At 32.0% G+C, this 15051-nt stretch overlaps 1 protein-coding gene and 1 pseudogene across 1 annotated transcript; one reads left to right on the top strand and one right to left on the bottom strand.

Annotated features, from left to right (window-relative positions):
- The first annotated feature begins 1580 nt into the window (after positions 1–1580).
- On the top strand, positions 1581–4408 carry LOC132804260 (uncharacterized). Its single transcript, XM_060818327.1, has 7 exons — positions 1581–2199; positions 2341–2429; positions 2541–2881; positions 3119–3250; positions 3381–3468; positions 3551–4196; positions 4293–4408. The coding sequence occupies exons 1-7, from the start codon at positions 1581–1583 to the stop codon at positions 4406–4408; spliced, it is 2031 nt and encodes a 676-aa protein (XP_060674310.1).
- Positions 4409–9975: 5567 nt separating this feature from the next.
- On the bottom strand, positions 9976–13502 carry LOC132804259 (metacaspase-4-like; annotated as a pseudogene).
- Positions 13503–15051: the final 1549 nt, after the last annotated feature.

The raw sequence follows: 15051 nt of genomic DNA, 5'->3' as shown, positions 1-15051 counted from the left end.
TATAATAACATTGTCCACATTCTATTTAAAATATTATGTTACAAGATAACTCTATATCACATAGTTTAGCCATAACTTAATGCCTAGTAAGCTGAAAATTTCTATTCTTATTTTTTTCAATAAAGTATATCTACATACATATAATTTTTATGTGATACATAAATATATATTAGCAGCTCCTGACATTGTGCTTCCACTATCTTGCTGTCACCTTTAAAAAGGATCATGCTATAAGAAAACACACTGGACACAAGGTCATTGAAGTTTTATCTTTATTATGATAAAGTAAAGTTGATTATCAATGTTAATTCTAGATGGCTATGAATATACTCCAAAAACAAATATTAGTGGAATGAATAATGCTTAGTATACCTATCATTGTTCTTTTTGTTGTTGTTGTTTTTTAAATAAACCATTTCATGTCTTTGAGTATATGAATATTGCAATATCTGTTCTCCTTTTGCTAGTTAACTAGTTTATTATTCTTTTAATTTCCTATCCTTTAATGCTATCTTGCTGTGTATTGAGACACTTAAACCGATTTTAGCTTCAATATTGTACAAGTTAAGTTATTTTAAGTGCTTGATATATTATATCCTTATAACTATACGATTGGTTTCTTCTAGGAAGTTATGGAAAAAAAATGGATATGGTGTCATGATAAGCTATCAGATGAATACACAAATGGTGTTAAATCATTTATTGAATTGGCTAAACATCATTTAGATGAAGATAATAGGACTAGATGTCCTTGTCGATATTGTCGGAATGTGTATTTCCAGGATATAAGTGTAGTTGAACGACATTTATGGGTGAAAGGATTTTCACCAGATTATCACAATTGGATTTAGCATGGAGAGGCATTGAATTTTCAAGGTATTGAAATGGGTTTTGAGGAAGATGATGAAGCTGTTGAACATGATAGGGAAGAAGATGATAATGATGATATCATGGTAGCATTGCAAGATGCTGCAGGTGACATGGATATTGATGTAGATGCATATGAAGGTCACATTGGAGATCAAGATCATAGAAATAAAGAATTTTCAGGATTATTTGCTGAAGTTGAAAGCGAGTTATATCCAGGGTGTACAAAGTTCTCTGCATTGACTTTTTTGGTCAGGTTAATGCATATAAAAGCTTTAAACCATTGGAGTAACAAGTCATTTAGTATGTTGCTTGAACTTCTCAAGGAAGCACTTCCAGAGGGTACTAAATTGCCAAAGTCTTACTACAAGGCAAAATGTACACTTCATGCACTTGGATTAGGATATGAAACGATTCATGCTTGTAAATGGGATTGTGCATTGTTTTGGAAAGAATAAGCTGAATTGGATAAATGTCCAATATGTGCTGAACCGAGATACAAATTTCAAGGTACTGAGGGGAAAAGGATCCCTCAAAAGGTGCTTCGATATTTTCCTATCACTCCAAGATTGCAAAGATTATTTACATCTCGCCATACTGCTATTGATATGAGATGACACAAAGAGAAGCGTCCTAACACAAATGGAGTATTGAGGCATCCAGCAGATGGAGAAGCATGGAAGCACTTTGATGAACAATATCCGATATTTGCTATGGATCCTCGTAATGTCCGGCTAGGTGCTACCACTGATGGATTTAATCCTTTTAGTAACATGAGTACTTCGTATAGCATGTGGCCAGTGATGTTAGTGCCTTATAACCTGCCACCTTGGAAGTGCATGAAAGAGACTTTTTCGATGATGTCACTATTAATACCAGGCCCAACGGCACCTGGAAAAGACATTGATGTGTACTTACGGCCTATGATTAATGAATTGAAAGATCTATGGACAAATGGTGTCACCACTTATGAAATCTCTAAAAAGGAGAGGTTTACAATGCATGCAGCAGTGTTGTGGACAATACATGACTTTCCAGCATATGGAACACTTTCTGGATGGAGTACCAAAGGATACAAAGCATGTCCGACTTGTAATGAAGACACTTCTTCCCAAGCTTTAAGAAGTAAGATTTGTTACATGGGACATCGTCGATATTTATCCATAAATCATGCATGGAGAAATAATCGACAATATGATGGAAAGCCTGAACGAAGGTTAGTTCCAAGGCAGTTTTCAGGAGCTGAAATATTACAACAGTTAGATAGGACAATTGAGAGCAGATCGGGGAAACATCCTAACAATGTGGATAAAAAGAGAAAACGTGCTGCCTGTGAATTAAATTGGACAAGGAAAAGCATATTTTTTCAACTAGAATATTTGTTTAAATTAAAATTTCGGCACAATTAGGATGTGATGTATATCGAGAAAAACATTTGTGATAATATAGTTGGAACAATGTTGGACATCAAAGGTAAGTCGAAGGATACTGACAAGGCACGTATGGATTTAAAGGATCTGAATATTCGAAAAGAATTGCATTTACAAGAAACTGGAGGTAAAGTATTGAAACCTTTGGCATGTTTTTCATTAACAAGGGATGAAAAACATGAGTTTTGTAAGTTTTTGAAGTCTGTCAAATTTCCAGATGGCTATGCTGCTAATATTTCAAAGAATGTGAACATTAAGGATGGTAAGATATCAGGTTTGAAAACTCATGATAGTCATGTTCTTTTTCAACAACTTTTTCCCGTGGGTATAAGACCTTACATTAAGAAAGAGGTTTGTGGAACAATTATTGAAATATGCATGTTCTTCCAAAAACTTTGTGCACGAACTCTATCTGTTTCAGACTTGGATATGTTACAAAAGGGGATAATACTTACATTGTGTAAATTGGAAAGAATATTCCCTCCAGCCTTTTTTGATATAATGGTTCATCTAGCAGTTCACCTACCATATGAGGCAAAAATGGCAGGATCAGTACATACTCGTTGGATGTATCCTTTTGAAAGGTAAAGCCTTTGGTTATTAAAGTTGATCAATCAATTTACATTCTTTTAATTTTTTTATTTTTGTACTTTTTTTTTATTTTTATGATATTTTTCATTCATTATTAGAGCTTTGGGAACATTGAAAAAATATGTGAGAAATAAAGCTCATCCAGAAGGTTCAATAGCAGAGGGTTATGTTGTCAATGAGGCATTAATTTATTGTTCAATGTACCTTCATGGTATTGAAACTCGATTCAGTCGGCCAGAACGTAATAAAGATGGTGAGAATCAGATTGCTTCGACTTTGTCAGTATTCACTCAACCTGTGAACTTGTTGGGGAAACCTCAATTTGTTGAACTGAAAGATGATGATTATAAAAAAGCTCATTGGTACATCCTTTACAATTGCTGTGAGTTGCAGCCATATTTTAAGTAAGAACCAAAACTTATATATTATTAGTTGAAGTTCAAAATAAGTAAATTATAAATCCATACTTCTAATTAAATTACATTTTTGCAGTGAGCACACCAAACTATTGCAAAACAGGAGTGTCACAAGTATTCTGCAGGTACAAGAAAAGGAATTTCCACAATGGTTTGAACAAAGGGTATGTATTTTTTAATTATAAAAGGTAAAATTCCAGCTTGATATGTAAGTATTGTTAATTAATTAAAATTACATTTTCACAGATAAAATATTTCAGTAGATGTAAATATCCAATGGTAACTGATGAGTTGTACTCACTAGCATGTGGTCTTGATTATGGAATAAGATCATATAGTGGATGTGTAGTAAATGGAGTTCGATATCGCACAAAAGTTCGTGATGATAGGCGTGTCACTCAAAATTGTGGAATTTGGGTTGTAGGTGATCATGATGGTGAATCTTGTGACTTTTATGGGGTAATAGAAGGCATTCTTGTGTTAGACTATAGGTCCAAACACTCTGTTGTACTTTTTAGATGTGCATGGTTTGACACAAATGTGAAAAAGAAAAAGATGATCACAGAGTTTCAAATCACAAGCATTAATGTCACTTCATATTGGTATAAGATCGACCCTTTTGTCCTTGCCTCACAAGCTAAACAAGTGTTTTACATGGATGATTACAAGATGGGTCAACATTGGAAAGTGGTTCGAAAGGTGCATCACCGTCATCTGTGGGATTTTCCAAACCGATTAGATGAAGGTGATGATCATGGTGATTCATTTGAAGTTTATGAGTTGGATGCTTATCACGAAAATGATTCAATGGACATTCAAAATTTATTTGAATCAATTGATATTGAACGTCTTAATCGTGAAGATATTGACCCAATAGAAATTAATTTGAAGAGTGCAACAAACTATGAAGATGCAGATAGTGAGGCAGAGAGTGGAGATTTTGAAGATGCAGATAGTGGTGCAGAGAGTGAAGATTATGAAGATGCAGATAGTGGCACAGAGAATGAAGATAATGGGGAGTACAATGAGGAAACCGACAATGATAGTGAAGATGAGTTGTTAAGTAATGGTGAAACCGGTGAGGATACTGACTCATTTGCATAAATAACTATATATATATATATATTTTTTTTTTTTTTCCTTTTTTCAGTTTCGTATGTAATGATTTCTGTTCATGTTAAAGATGATTATGCTCCATTTCAAACTAATTTAATATAACTATATGTTGCTTTTTTAATATAGCTTACTAGCATATATATATATATATTAAGTCCAGAATGTTCATATTGTCAGCTAATAATTCGTCTTTGTTTTTATTGTCATCACTTTACATATACTCTTATTCTTTAAAGTTTTATCACAATATGATTATAATGCATCATGTTATCACCTTGGACATATTAGAAAGTTCCTTCACTTTGCATATACTAATTACTTGTACTGTTGTATTTATGTAATGATTTCTCTTCATCATACTGTTGTATTTGTGTAATGATTTATATTCATGTTTATGCTGATCATGCTCCATTTTAACTATAGGTTAATATAACCTACGCTGTCTTTTGAATGTGGTTTATTTCATATATTAATTACTAATATTTATATTCTCACTTAATAATTTCTTTATTTTTATGTCATCATCAATTCCAATATGCTTTTATTTTTTAAAACAGGGGTGTCATCATAATAAAATATATTGCACCATCTTATCACCTTGGACAAGCACCTAATGACAAAAAAGAGTACTTTTTTTTTTTTTTTTTGCAATTGATTACATCTACAGTGCCGAACATGATCCTAATAGGATATTTCTTAAAGTGAATTAGGAGGATTAGATATATAAAAATATAAATATATATATATATATATACATATGTATATTTGTTTTTATTCCAATTCATGATAATATTTAGAGTAACAGTGATTCTATTTCCTTCAATGTTTTACCTTGTGCAAGTTATTTTTAGATTGAGAATTACTTGTATATTTGTGTAGAGTTTGTTTTGATTGAAAATTAATTATGTATTTTCATTTGTGAATTTATGCTCAATCATGAATGTTATTGGCTTAATAAAAAATGTTTTATTGGTGAAATTATTATTGCATTTTTTAGAGTTTGTCTTTTTTTTCCTAAATTTTATTATTGCCTCTATTTGTCAAATATTCACAAATGCATTTAGTGTTCTTGGAGAATTTCAATGGAAGTGAGGGATATTTATTATAGAATACTATTGGAGCTGAATCAGTTATGCACATTTTTTTCCCCAATATATCAATCAATTAGTAATTTGTTTCTAATTTGTTTCGTTTGTATTTTGTCTTCAATTTTTTTTAATGTTTTTTTATATTTAAGAATGAGATGGTATGATTACAACAAACGTGCGTTGATACAGTTTATGGTACAATTACAATAACCATGGATATTGATGCGTGCTTTTCAAATTACATTGTAGCATCTCACAAGTATAAATTATATTGTTTGCTTTATTCATGTTATATACAGATGCTTTTTCTTCTTTAATATTTTGTGTTTGCAATGTAAATATAGTGTGATATCAATTTCATGTATGTAATGAAATTTATAATAATATAATCAGTTTTATACTTTTTGGTTAAACATATAATTGAAATTATACAATATTATTAATATTTATTAACATTCATAAGCATAATTCACAACCAATCTATTGGTAATTGATACCAAAATAAAGGTTTATAGAAACCCAATATTGGTAATTGATAATGCCCTTTATTTTGGTATTCAGTGAAAAAGGGATACAGTGACTAATATTTTTGTCATTAAAATGCATTTCAAATTGCCAATGATTATTATTATTAACCATAACATTCATTAGTGAAAGGTTTCTCGACGACCAAATAATAGTTACAGAGTAATAAAATTTGCCACCAATTGTAACTAGCCACTATACCAACAATTTTAGTGACCACATAAATGTGTCACTCAAACACTATTTAAGGACCAAATAATAAGTCGTTGAAACTAAATTCTTCGACCAAATCACATTGCTGCTAAAACCATATTTTTGCAACCAACTACATGGTCGTTCAAAACCTCTTTTGATGACTGGAACATTTTGTTATTGAATACGGTTTTTAGTGACCATAATTTTGGCCATGAATATTTTAATAATTGGTCCCATAACATTTTTTGGTTACGAAGTTATAAGTTTTTATGACTAAAATATATGCTTAAAGTGACCATAAATAGTCACCAACACAGCATTGAGTGACAAAATATTGGTTGCTCATATTTTATAATTGGTCGGTAAAAGCTTAAAATTGGTGTCCTTTTTAATATTCAAGGCGTTTTAAAGACTAATTTATGGTCATAAAATCCTTAAAAACTAGCCACTAAAACCTCAACTGATTTAGCAACCAACATATATTAGTTACTAAATAGAATCTGTTACGACATTTAAGCGACCACATGGTGACCATGGTTTTTTGGTCTCTAAAAGCCACTGGCGACCAAAATTGGATGTTTTGCAACCAAATTAATGGTTTTTAAAAGGCATTTTTTTAGTAGTGCAACCATCCCAGACTGTATTGGTAGCAGGGTGCCGGCGACAGCTGGAAGCATGGATTTCACAGCATGTTGGAGGGTATCGTTCGTACCCCTGATACGAGTACATATTTTATAATATATTTTGAATTTAAAATATTATTTAACCTCATACTATTCTATCTATTCATAACCTGATTTTCTAACATTATACTTAATTGCTTTTATTGTCATTACTATTATTAATATTATTCTCGTTATTAATAGTACAATTATTATTTATCAGAATTATGTGTACAATTATTTTCATTATTACTAATATCATCATCATTATGATTATTATTATTATTATTTTTATTATTGTCATTATTTATTTTTATTTTATTATTGTTATCGTGATTTTCATACTGTAGCGTTGAACAAGTATCACAATCAACGGGTGAGAAATATGGCCATTGGGCAAGTATGATAGGCCTTAGGCAAGTGACAGCCATCGGGCGAGTATTACAGCCCTTGGACAGGTGTGGTTATATGATAGCCTCTGGGCATGTGGGATGACTGTTGATAGCCTCGGACAAGTTATATTAATATCATTATTAGCATTAAATGGTTGGTATTATTATTATTGTTGATATACGGTTAACTTATCTTTTCTTCTATATTACACATTGGTATATTTTTAAAACGATGTGAAATGTATTTGAGATTTGCAGCACTAAGTGGGTGGTGTGGGCGGTCATGGACCTATGATGGCATATTTTGGTTGCTTACTTAGTAAATTATTTCCTTTGTATATATGTTTTATATCTAATTTGTTATTAAAGTGCTGCCATTTGTGGAATTTATTTGTAGTAAGGTGGGAGGGATAAGGTGGTAGTATATAGGAGTGCATTTTCGTGCAGGTAAATTTTGGGCATGTTTTATCCTTAGGGGAGAGGCTGCCGAATTTTTCATAGGACAGTTTGGTACGGTCTCCCTGGGATCAGGATTTGTCTAGGGTTCGGGGAAGAGATTTTAAACGGGTCCTGACAAAAAACCTCAATTCTAGGTATAGATCCTAAAGGGTTACAGTATAATTGGATCATTCGATATCCAATTCATATGATCTAAGAGTTGTATATAGTATTTTAAGACATCTGATTGCATGAATGCCTTGAGTTTGATTTTTGGAATGTAAGAAATATTTTTATCATATTAGAGACACCCGTACTGAGATTATAGGTGATCTTGCAAAGGAGTAGCAATGCATATTAGTGGTATCTACGAGTGGTTTATATTTTTAAATGAATTTTTGAGTTTATTAATACAATTACATATATAGTTTGAATATTATATATACATGGTTTCATATAAATACTTATCGTATACATGCATAAATATATGTTTTTACATATATATGTTATGATTTCATGTGACTTTTGACAGGATTTTTATATGGTTTTAAATGCAAATGAGTTTATGATGAACTTAGAAATTTTGGCATTTAAATATTTGGCTATTTGAATTGATGTTTTAGTCATTTTGAAAAATAATTAATTTTGAGAAAATGGATTTGAAATTGTATATTTTTACACATGTTTAAGTGTTCATATTTCAAAATGCTTAAAAATAATTTATGGTAATATGTATTTCTTTGTTGGTTTTTATGTTTTGATATGAAATGATGATTTTGAATATCTAGAGTATTTAAATAAATGGTTGGATTTAAATATTAAATTTTGATTTATGGTACTGTATTTGTTTAGGAAAAATAGAAAATATGATTTTGAAAAGATAATTTATAAATATTGCACTGTTGTTTTTAAAGGATGTACCATATAGTACCAGTAGTTTTATTTATGTTACTAACCGTGCACAGACTTAGCTATCCTATGTGTAGTCACGATATGAGAGAATGATAATAAATTGTGTGCTATTCTCTCGGAGTGATGATTAGTTGTATGCCACTTTTTCGTCACCATAAGATAAGAAGTTGTCATGATATGAGAGAATGATGATGAGTTATGTGTCATTCTCTCAGAGTGATGATAAATTGCATGCCACTCCCTCATGACATTAGTTTCTGTGTATTTCTTTATTGTCTGGTTGTATTCTGAACGTTGTACACCATCTGGTAATGCTAGATATATCATATAGTACATTGTATATGTTATCTCTGATATACATATTTTGGTGGTTTTATTACATTTCATTACTGTTTCTAAAACTATGATTATATTGATTATTGTCTAGCATTAAATTTATGTTTCAATTGGTTAATGAAATTTTAAATTCTTTAATTATGAAATACTCTCTCTATGATATTGCTTTGGATATAAATTAAGTTTTGCAAAATAATTTTGAATGGGAGAATTTTTTAAAAGAGTAAAAGTGAAGTTTTGAATGAAAATGTTTGGATTCTAAATGACTATTTTCATATTTTTAATTTACTCAACTCAGTAAATTTATCTTATAGTTTTGTATTTTTAAATTGTTCTTCTAGGCTTCAGCTGATGGGATTTGCGTACTATGTTTGGTATCTTCATCTTATATCTTTGTCACTGCCGTTATTCCATTGTTAATGTATTATACAAAAACCTGTTTGCATACTTCCATTGGATTTATCATTTATGCTGTTTTTTTTTTTTTAGTTTTAAACTTTTACATTGCTTAGGTTGCTCGGGTGGATTAATCTAATATATATGATTTTTATTTCATTTTCTTTTTTTGTTTCTTGGATTAGAACCCTTGACACTTATGATGATGATTTTATAGGAATTTTATTAATAGCATTTATGATATTTTATTTATACTATTGAGTTGTATCCATTTCATGAAGAGGTTCCATTGAACTTTTCGGTACTGGTTTGGTGATGTTTCTCTAAAATGAACCACTTCAGACGTCCGAAAAGACTCCGAAAGCGGTTCTATCAAATAATAATAAAAAGAAACAAATATATGATGCCTTAAAGGAAAACAAATAATTAATGCAGTACACACTAGTTTAACACATACATATGAAAAGATCATATAGCAGTGAGAAACTCTGAATGAAAAATGAACACATAGAATTAAGAAACATCGAATGGGTCAATCAATATTGATCGTTGCTACAACTAGGTGTTTGATCTACTTGTTTATTTATCTGAAACTTTGAGAGGATGATCGATCAGTAGAGAAAAGGAGCATCAACAAGATCATCATTGCAGTAGAGGCTAGGTTGCTGATCAACTAAACCTTTGCTCTTGAGCATTTCCGTAGCCTTCAAAAACAAGCTCCCTGTTGGTTATAATATGGCCATCTGCAGATTCAGCAATTATGGTTTGGATTCCATGGCTAAAAGCTCCATGAGGAGCAGCGTCTTCTCTGGAAGGAGCAACATCGCCTGAAACTTGGTATGTCTGGCAGCCACTAATCAGAATCCCACCTTTAGGAAGTGTTGGCTTTGATGATCCAGTTCAAACAGTGTAAGCCTTTTCCATGCTACCAATAACTTGTGCTGTTAATGCAAGTTTTGCATGCTCAGCCTCCTTCTCCAGCCTCCATTTCAGTTTCAGAAACTCTGCAGTCTTATTTCCCATCATCCCCAGGGGCAAGGACCCATTGCTGCCTCCATTTCCATTTTCTCCCGCAACCACCCTTTCCTTCATAATCTTTTCGATCGTTGCTACCTTCTCAAGCTATCCTTTCAGTTTCAGAAACTCTTGAGCCTTACTTCCCACCATCCCCCGGGACAGAGATCCATTGCTGCCTCCATTTCCATTTTCTCCCACAACCATCCTGTCCTTCATGATCTTTTCGACCGTTGTTGCCTTCCCAAGCTTCCATTTCAGTTTCAGAAATTCTTGAGCCTTATTTCCCACCATCCCCAGGGACCCTTTGCTGCCTCCATTTCCATTTTCTTCTGCAACCACCTTGTCCTTCATGAACCTTTTGGTCTTGGGACTGACTTCCTCCCCAAAGATTTTGAAAAGGGTCGACCTCAGATTTGCAACATCAATGTGTTCTTTTCTTGTTTTCTTGTTCAATATGTCTATTACAGCTGGGAGGGCCAAAGATCTAATCTTGATCACATGGCCAATATGCGTCCAATAATGTCCAATCTCTTGCTGAATATGCTGGAACAACCCGGAGGGATATTCCTCAGAGTGTCCACCATAATAGGCCGCATTGACGTGGCGTCGATGATATTGCTTGGTGCTATTACCTATCTGCTCTGTAGCTCCATCAATAAGGCCACCGCTGTGACAAGAGTCCGATATAATAGTGATGTGGCAACCTTCTGGAACTTGGTGTACAATATCCCTTATATCATCATCTGTTCAATTCAACCAACTCAACTACCAAAGGAAGTAAAAACCAAACATATATCTATATATATATATATATATGTACGGAAATTCTACGGTGAGGACGGTCCGCATGAGGACCGCAGTATTAGTGACGGTTTTTCATTGTATTAACGATGGTTTCTTAGAAAATCGTCATCAATACTATAAAAAATAGTCACTAATACTATGGTCCGCATGAGGACCGTCCGCACCATAGACGGACTGTATATATGTATATTGGATAATATTTCATTAAAATTCAGTCAATATCCATTTCCCACGTTAAGTTTTTTCTTGGGTCCATTTTGAAATTTGACACAAAAATTAAACCAAGGCTGCATAAATATATAGTTAATCTTGGTCTCTTTTAATTCTAAGATTGCTTTGTGTATTTTCCTTTCAGCTGGGAATTTAATTAGGATGACCTAGGGATCCAACAGATTGATTCAAGAATATTTTAAGATTCATGAAAAGCCTTACTTCATAACCTGAACGTACTTTATTTTTCACTTTAGCATAGGTCTTTGCCACTAAGTGTTTAGCCCCTATTTTATATTTTAAATTAGAAAGAAAAGGGCCTTACTTATTCTGTTCAAGGGGGATGAAAGACAAAGGAAGGGATCAGGCAGCTTTATGATTGGAGAAAGGGGAGGGGGGATGACCCGCCGAATTCACATCATAAACGGCAAGATGAACACAAAAAAAATCTTGAATTACATATAGAAACAAAACGAACCACTTCTATTCTCGGAGTTGAGATACATAAAGAATATAAGGTACGGCTTGGAAGCAAGTTACCAGTGCCTATCGGCGAGAACTAGGCTTGGCTTGGTTAATAATCCCCGCCCATTCTGTCTTGCCGGCCAACCTAACCTTTGTGAATAATTTATGGGTTGGGCGGACGGGAACCATCACCTATGTGGCTCCTGATAAACCATTCTCATCTCCTTAGTCTCTGTTAGTTATTGTACTTACCCTTATCTGTAGATACTGTTGTACCTTATGGATAATACTTATCCTAATCTTTCAGTTATGCTCATCACGTGTATATATACTGGTACTGTTCATTAATAATAACTATTCAATTTTACCTCATACTCTGTTTTCGTTACATGGTATAAGTGCATCTTACACTCAGCTGAGGTTTTTTTTATTTTATTTTATTTTATTTTTTCTCCTCTCTTCTGCCAGGGCTGATTCTTCTCCTCTCACTTCTGCATCAAAACAGTCTCATATTGCTGATGACACATCAATTTAATTTTCTTTTTGGTTTTTCCAAAAATAAAACCTAATCGGAAAATAACAACCCATAAATATGGGATCCACTACTAGTTATTATTTTTTTGTTGATTCAACTCTTTTAGAAGTGATTGAGAAAAAAAAAATTTCATATGTTGCATCTTACATGGTATGTCTCTCTTCATAAGTCTCTTATAAAGTTCTAACTATATCAAAACTCACTTTATATATAATTTTTCTATGATGCGGATATCTATATAAAGACAACAACGTTTTTGAATAAACGTCATCTATGAGTAAAAATTGACATATATTTGCAATTTAAAAACTTATAGATATCCATATCATGGAGAAAAATTTTAATGTGTTTTTATGGATATATATTTATAAGGATTTGATATGGTAATATCATATACAAAAACTTTATGATAAAGACATCTTATATGAAAACCATATCGTGGGTGCCTATGCCATATTAGCAAAATTAATCTATGTATCTATATACAATAATATCCATAAATAACATGTACCTGGACATCAGACAACATAAAGCTGTCCGATGTCATCCAATAATATGAGGACGGTCCGCATGAGAATTGCAGTATTAGTGACAGTTTTTCATAGTATTAACGACGGTTTCTTAAAAAACCATTACAAATACTATGAAAAACCGTCACCAATACTGTGGTCCGCATGAGGACAATCCGCACCATAGACGGACTGTATATATATATACATATATATATATATATACACAAAAAGAGAGAAAGAAAGACATACCAAAAACAAAGTTCATGTCACATGGCACTATGCACTCGTCATAGCCCGTTTCGTCATCTTCATCAATTGCGAGGGGAAAGCGAGAGCCATGGCCACTGTAGTGGATGAAGAGCACGTCATCGGGTTTGGCTTATCGGACAAGGTGAGTAAGGGCATTATATATGTTTTTTCCGGTTGGTTGAGTGGAGGAATGGTCGATGTCGATGAGAACAGTGATGTCATCATCAGAGAAGCCATAGCGACCAACAAGCAATTTTTTCATTTGGAGGACGTCGTTGATGCATCCTTTAAGCTTTATCTTGGTTCCAGGATAATTGCATCAAATCAGTAACGCCTTCTTTCCCATTTCTCTATCACCAGTACCTCACAACTCTTCTGCTTGTATTTTTATGCTTTGAGGGATTTGGAAAATTGCCCCTATTCAAAACCTAAATAATTATTTAACTCATGGGTTGAAACCACTGCCACCGTATATATATCTGCTCAATGGATCAGAAGTATAATTTTATAAAACTAAAAGAAAAGAATTTTCAGAAAATGTACAATATTTATTCATAATTAAAAATATAAGATAACTGGATGGAGACCCGGAAACTTCTTGTTGATTGGTGGTAGTGTAAGATAAAAAAATAAAAAATAAAAAAAATTAAAATTAATACTGCTACAATATGTCATTTGTCAAAGACTATCACAAAACGTCTCACGAAAAAAAAAAAATCTTTGCGAAGATTGGCTGCAAATGAATTACATGACATTAATGTCAATGGAGGATTCACTCCATAACCAACAAATATAAGTATTGCAAAATGGCTCCACAAAAAAGGAAAAATAAAATAAAATTGCAGCACACATGTTCAAGCATGTCATAAATAAATATTCATTTTCACATTAGAGGTTTATATAAAAATATATATTTCAGATTAAGTAAATAAAATATTTATAAAAAAAAACACTTTTTTTTTGTCATTAAATATAATGAAATACTTGACTATCATAATTTCATTATGATGCTTAAATATTATCAGCCCAAAAGATGGACACCAAATGCGATGGTTTCCTAGAACAAAAAACAATGCAAATAAAGAATAATTGAGAGGATTAATTATACATTGCCAATTAATATACTAAATTATTTTATGCTTGATTAAAATGTTTAAAAAATTGTATGAAAACAATATACTTATATATATAATTGACTAATATATAATTTTGAAAGACTTATACAGATATTATGATCATGAACAAATCGTTAATAATAACCGAGAAACAACCTAGCTCCATGTGGTTCCAGTAATCTTGATGACAACAACGTAGAATCAATATTTGAAGTTAACAAGATCAATTATAACAATTCATAAAATAACGAATGAAAATGACAATGCGTAAATAAAAAGATTAAGAAAGTTTAACCAAAACCAGAAAGGTTTGAAATAGCCTTTGTTAGAGTATCTTCAATGAGATGTGGAAATACATTAACTTTCATACAACTTAGAGACCATGTGCCAAAGTACAGTTCTGAACATGAAGGAAATAAATAGAAACCAGAATGAAAATTGAGGCACTGATTGAAACATTTAAAACTTAAGGTACTCAATTGAAATTGGGAGCAAATTAAAAGATCCAAAAGTGTAATTTCCCTTTTCGAATGTAACCAATTTGTATCTAACAAAGTAATAAGTAATGCTAAGGGTATCAAGTAGTCTATCAATTAGATGCTTAACAAATGGATGGAGTGTTATTATTTATTCATTAAAATATTAATATATATATGTATGTATGTATATATATATATAACCTAATTATGGATAAATGAATTCTTAAAAATGATAAGTATAGCTAAATATATGCCAATTAAATAATGATACATCATCGTTTAGTAAATATCTTGGTAGAAT

Source organism: Ziziphus jujuba, chromosome 6 (assembly GCF_031755915.1).
Source record: "Ziziphus jujuba cultivar Dongzao chromosome 6, ASM3175591v1".
Classification (NCBI taxonomy): domain Eukaryota; kingdom Viridiplantae; phylum Streptophyta; class Magnoliopsida; order Rosales; family Rhamnaceae; genus Ziziphus; species Ziziphus jujuba.
The sequence above is the reverse complement of the archived record's forward strand: the minus strand, read 5'-3'. Positions and strand labels throughout refer to the sequence as shown.

Excerpts from the sequence above, each read along its gene's own strand:
- LOC132804260 (XM_060818327.1), top strand. The coding sequence starts at position 1,581 with ATGGATCCTCGTAATGTCCGGCTAGGTGCTACCACTGATGGATTTAAT. Across the intron at positions 3,251-3,380 it reads GATTATAAAAAAGCTCATTG|TGAGCACACCAAACTATTGC; the intron begins GTACATCCTTTA and ends ACATTTTTGCAG. Across the intron at positions 3,469-3,550 it reads CACAATGGTTTGAACAAAGG|ATAAAATATTTCAGTAGATG; the intron begins GTATGTATTTTT and ends ACATTTTCACAG.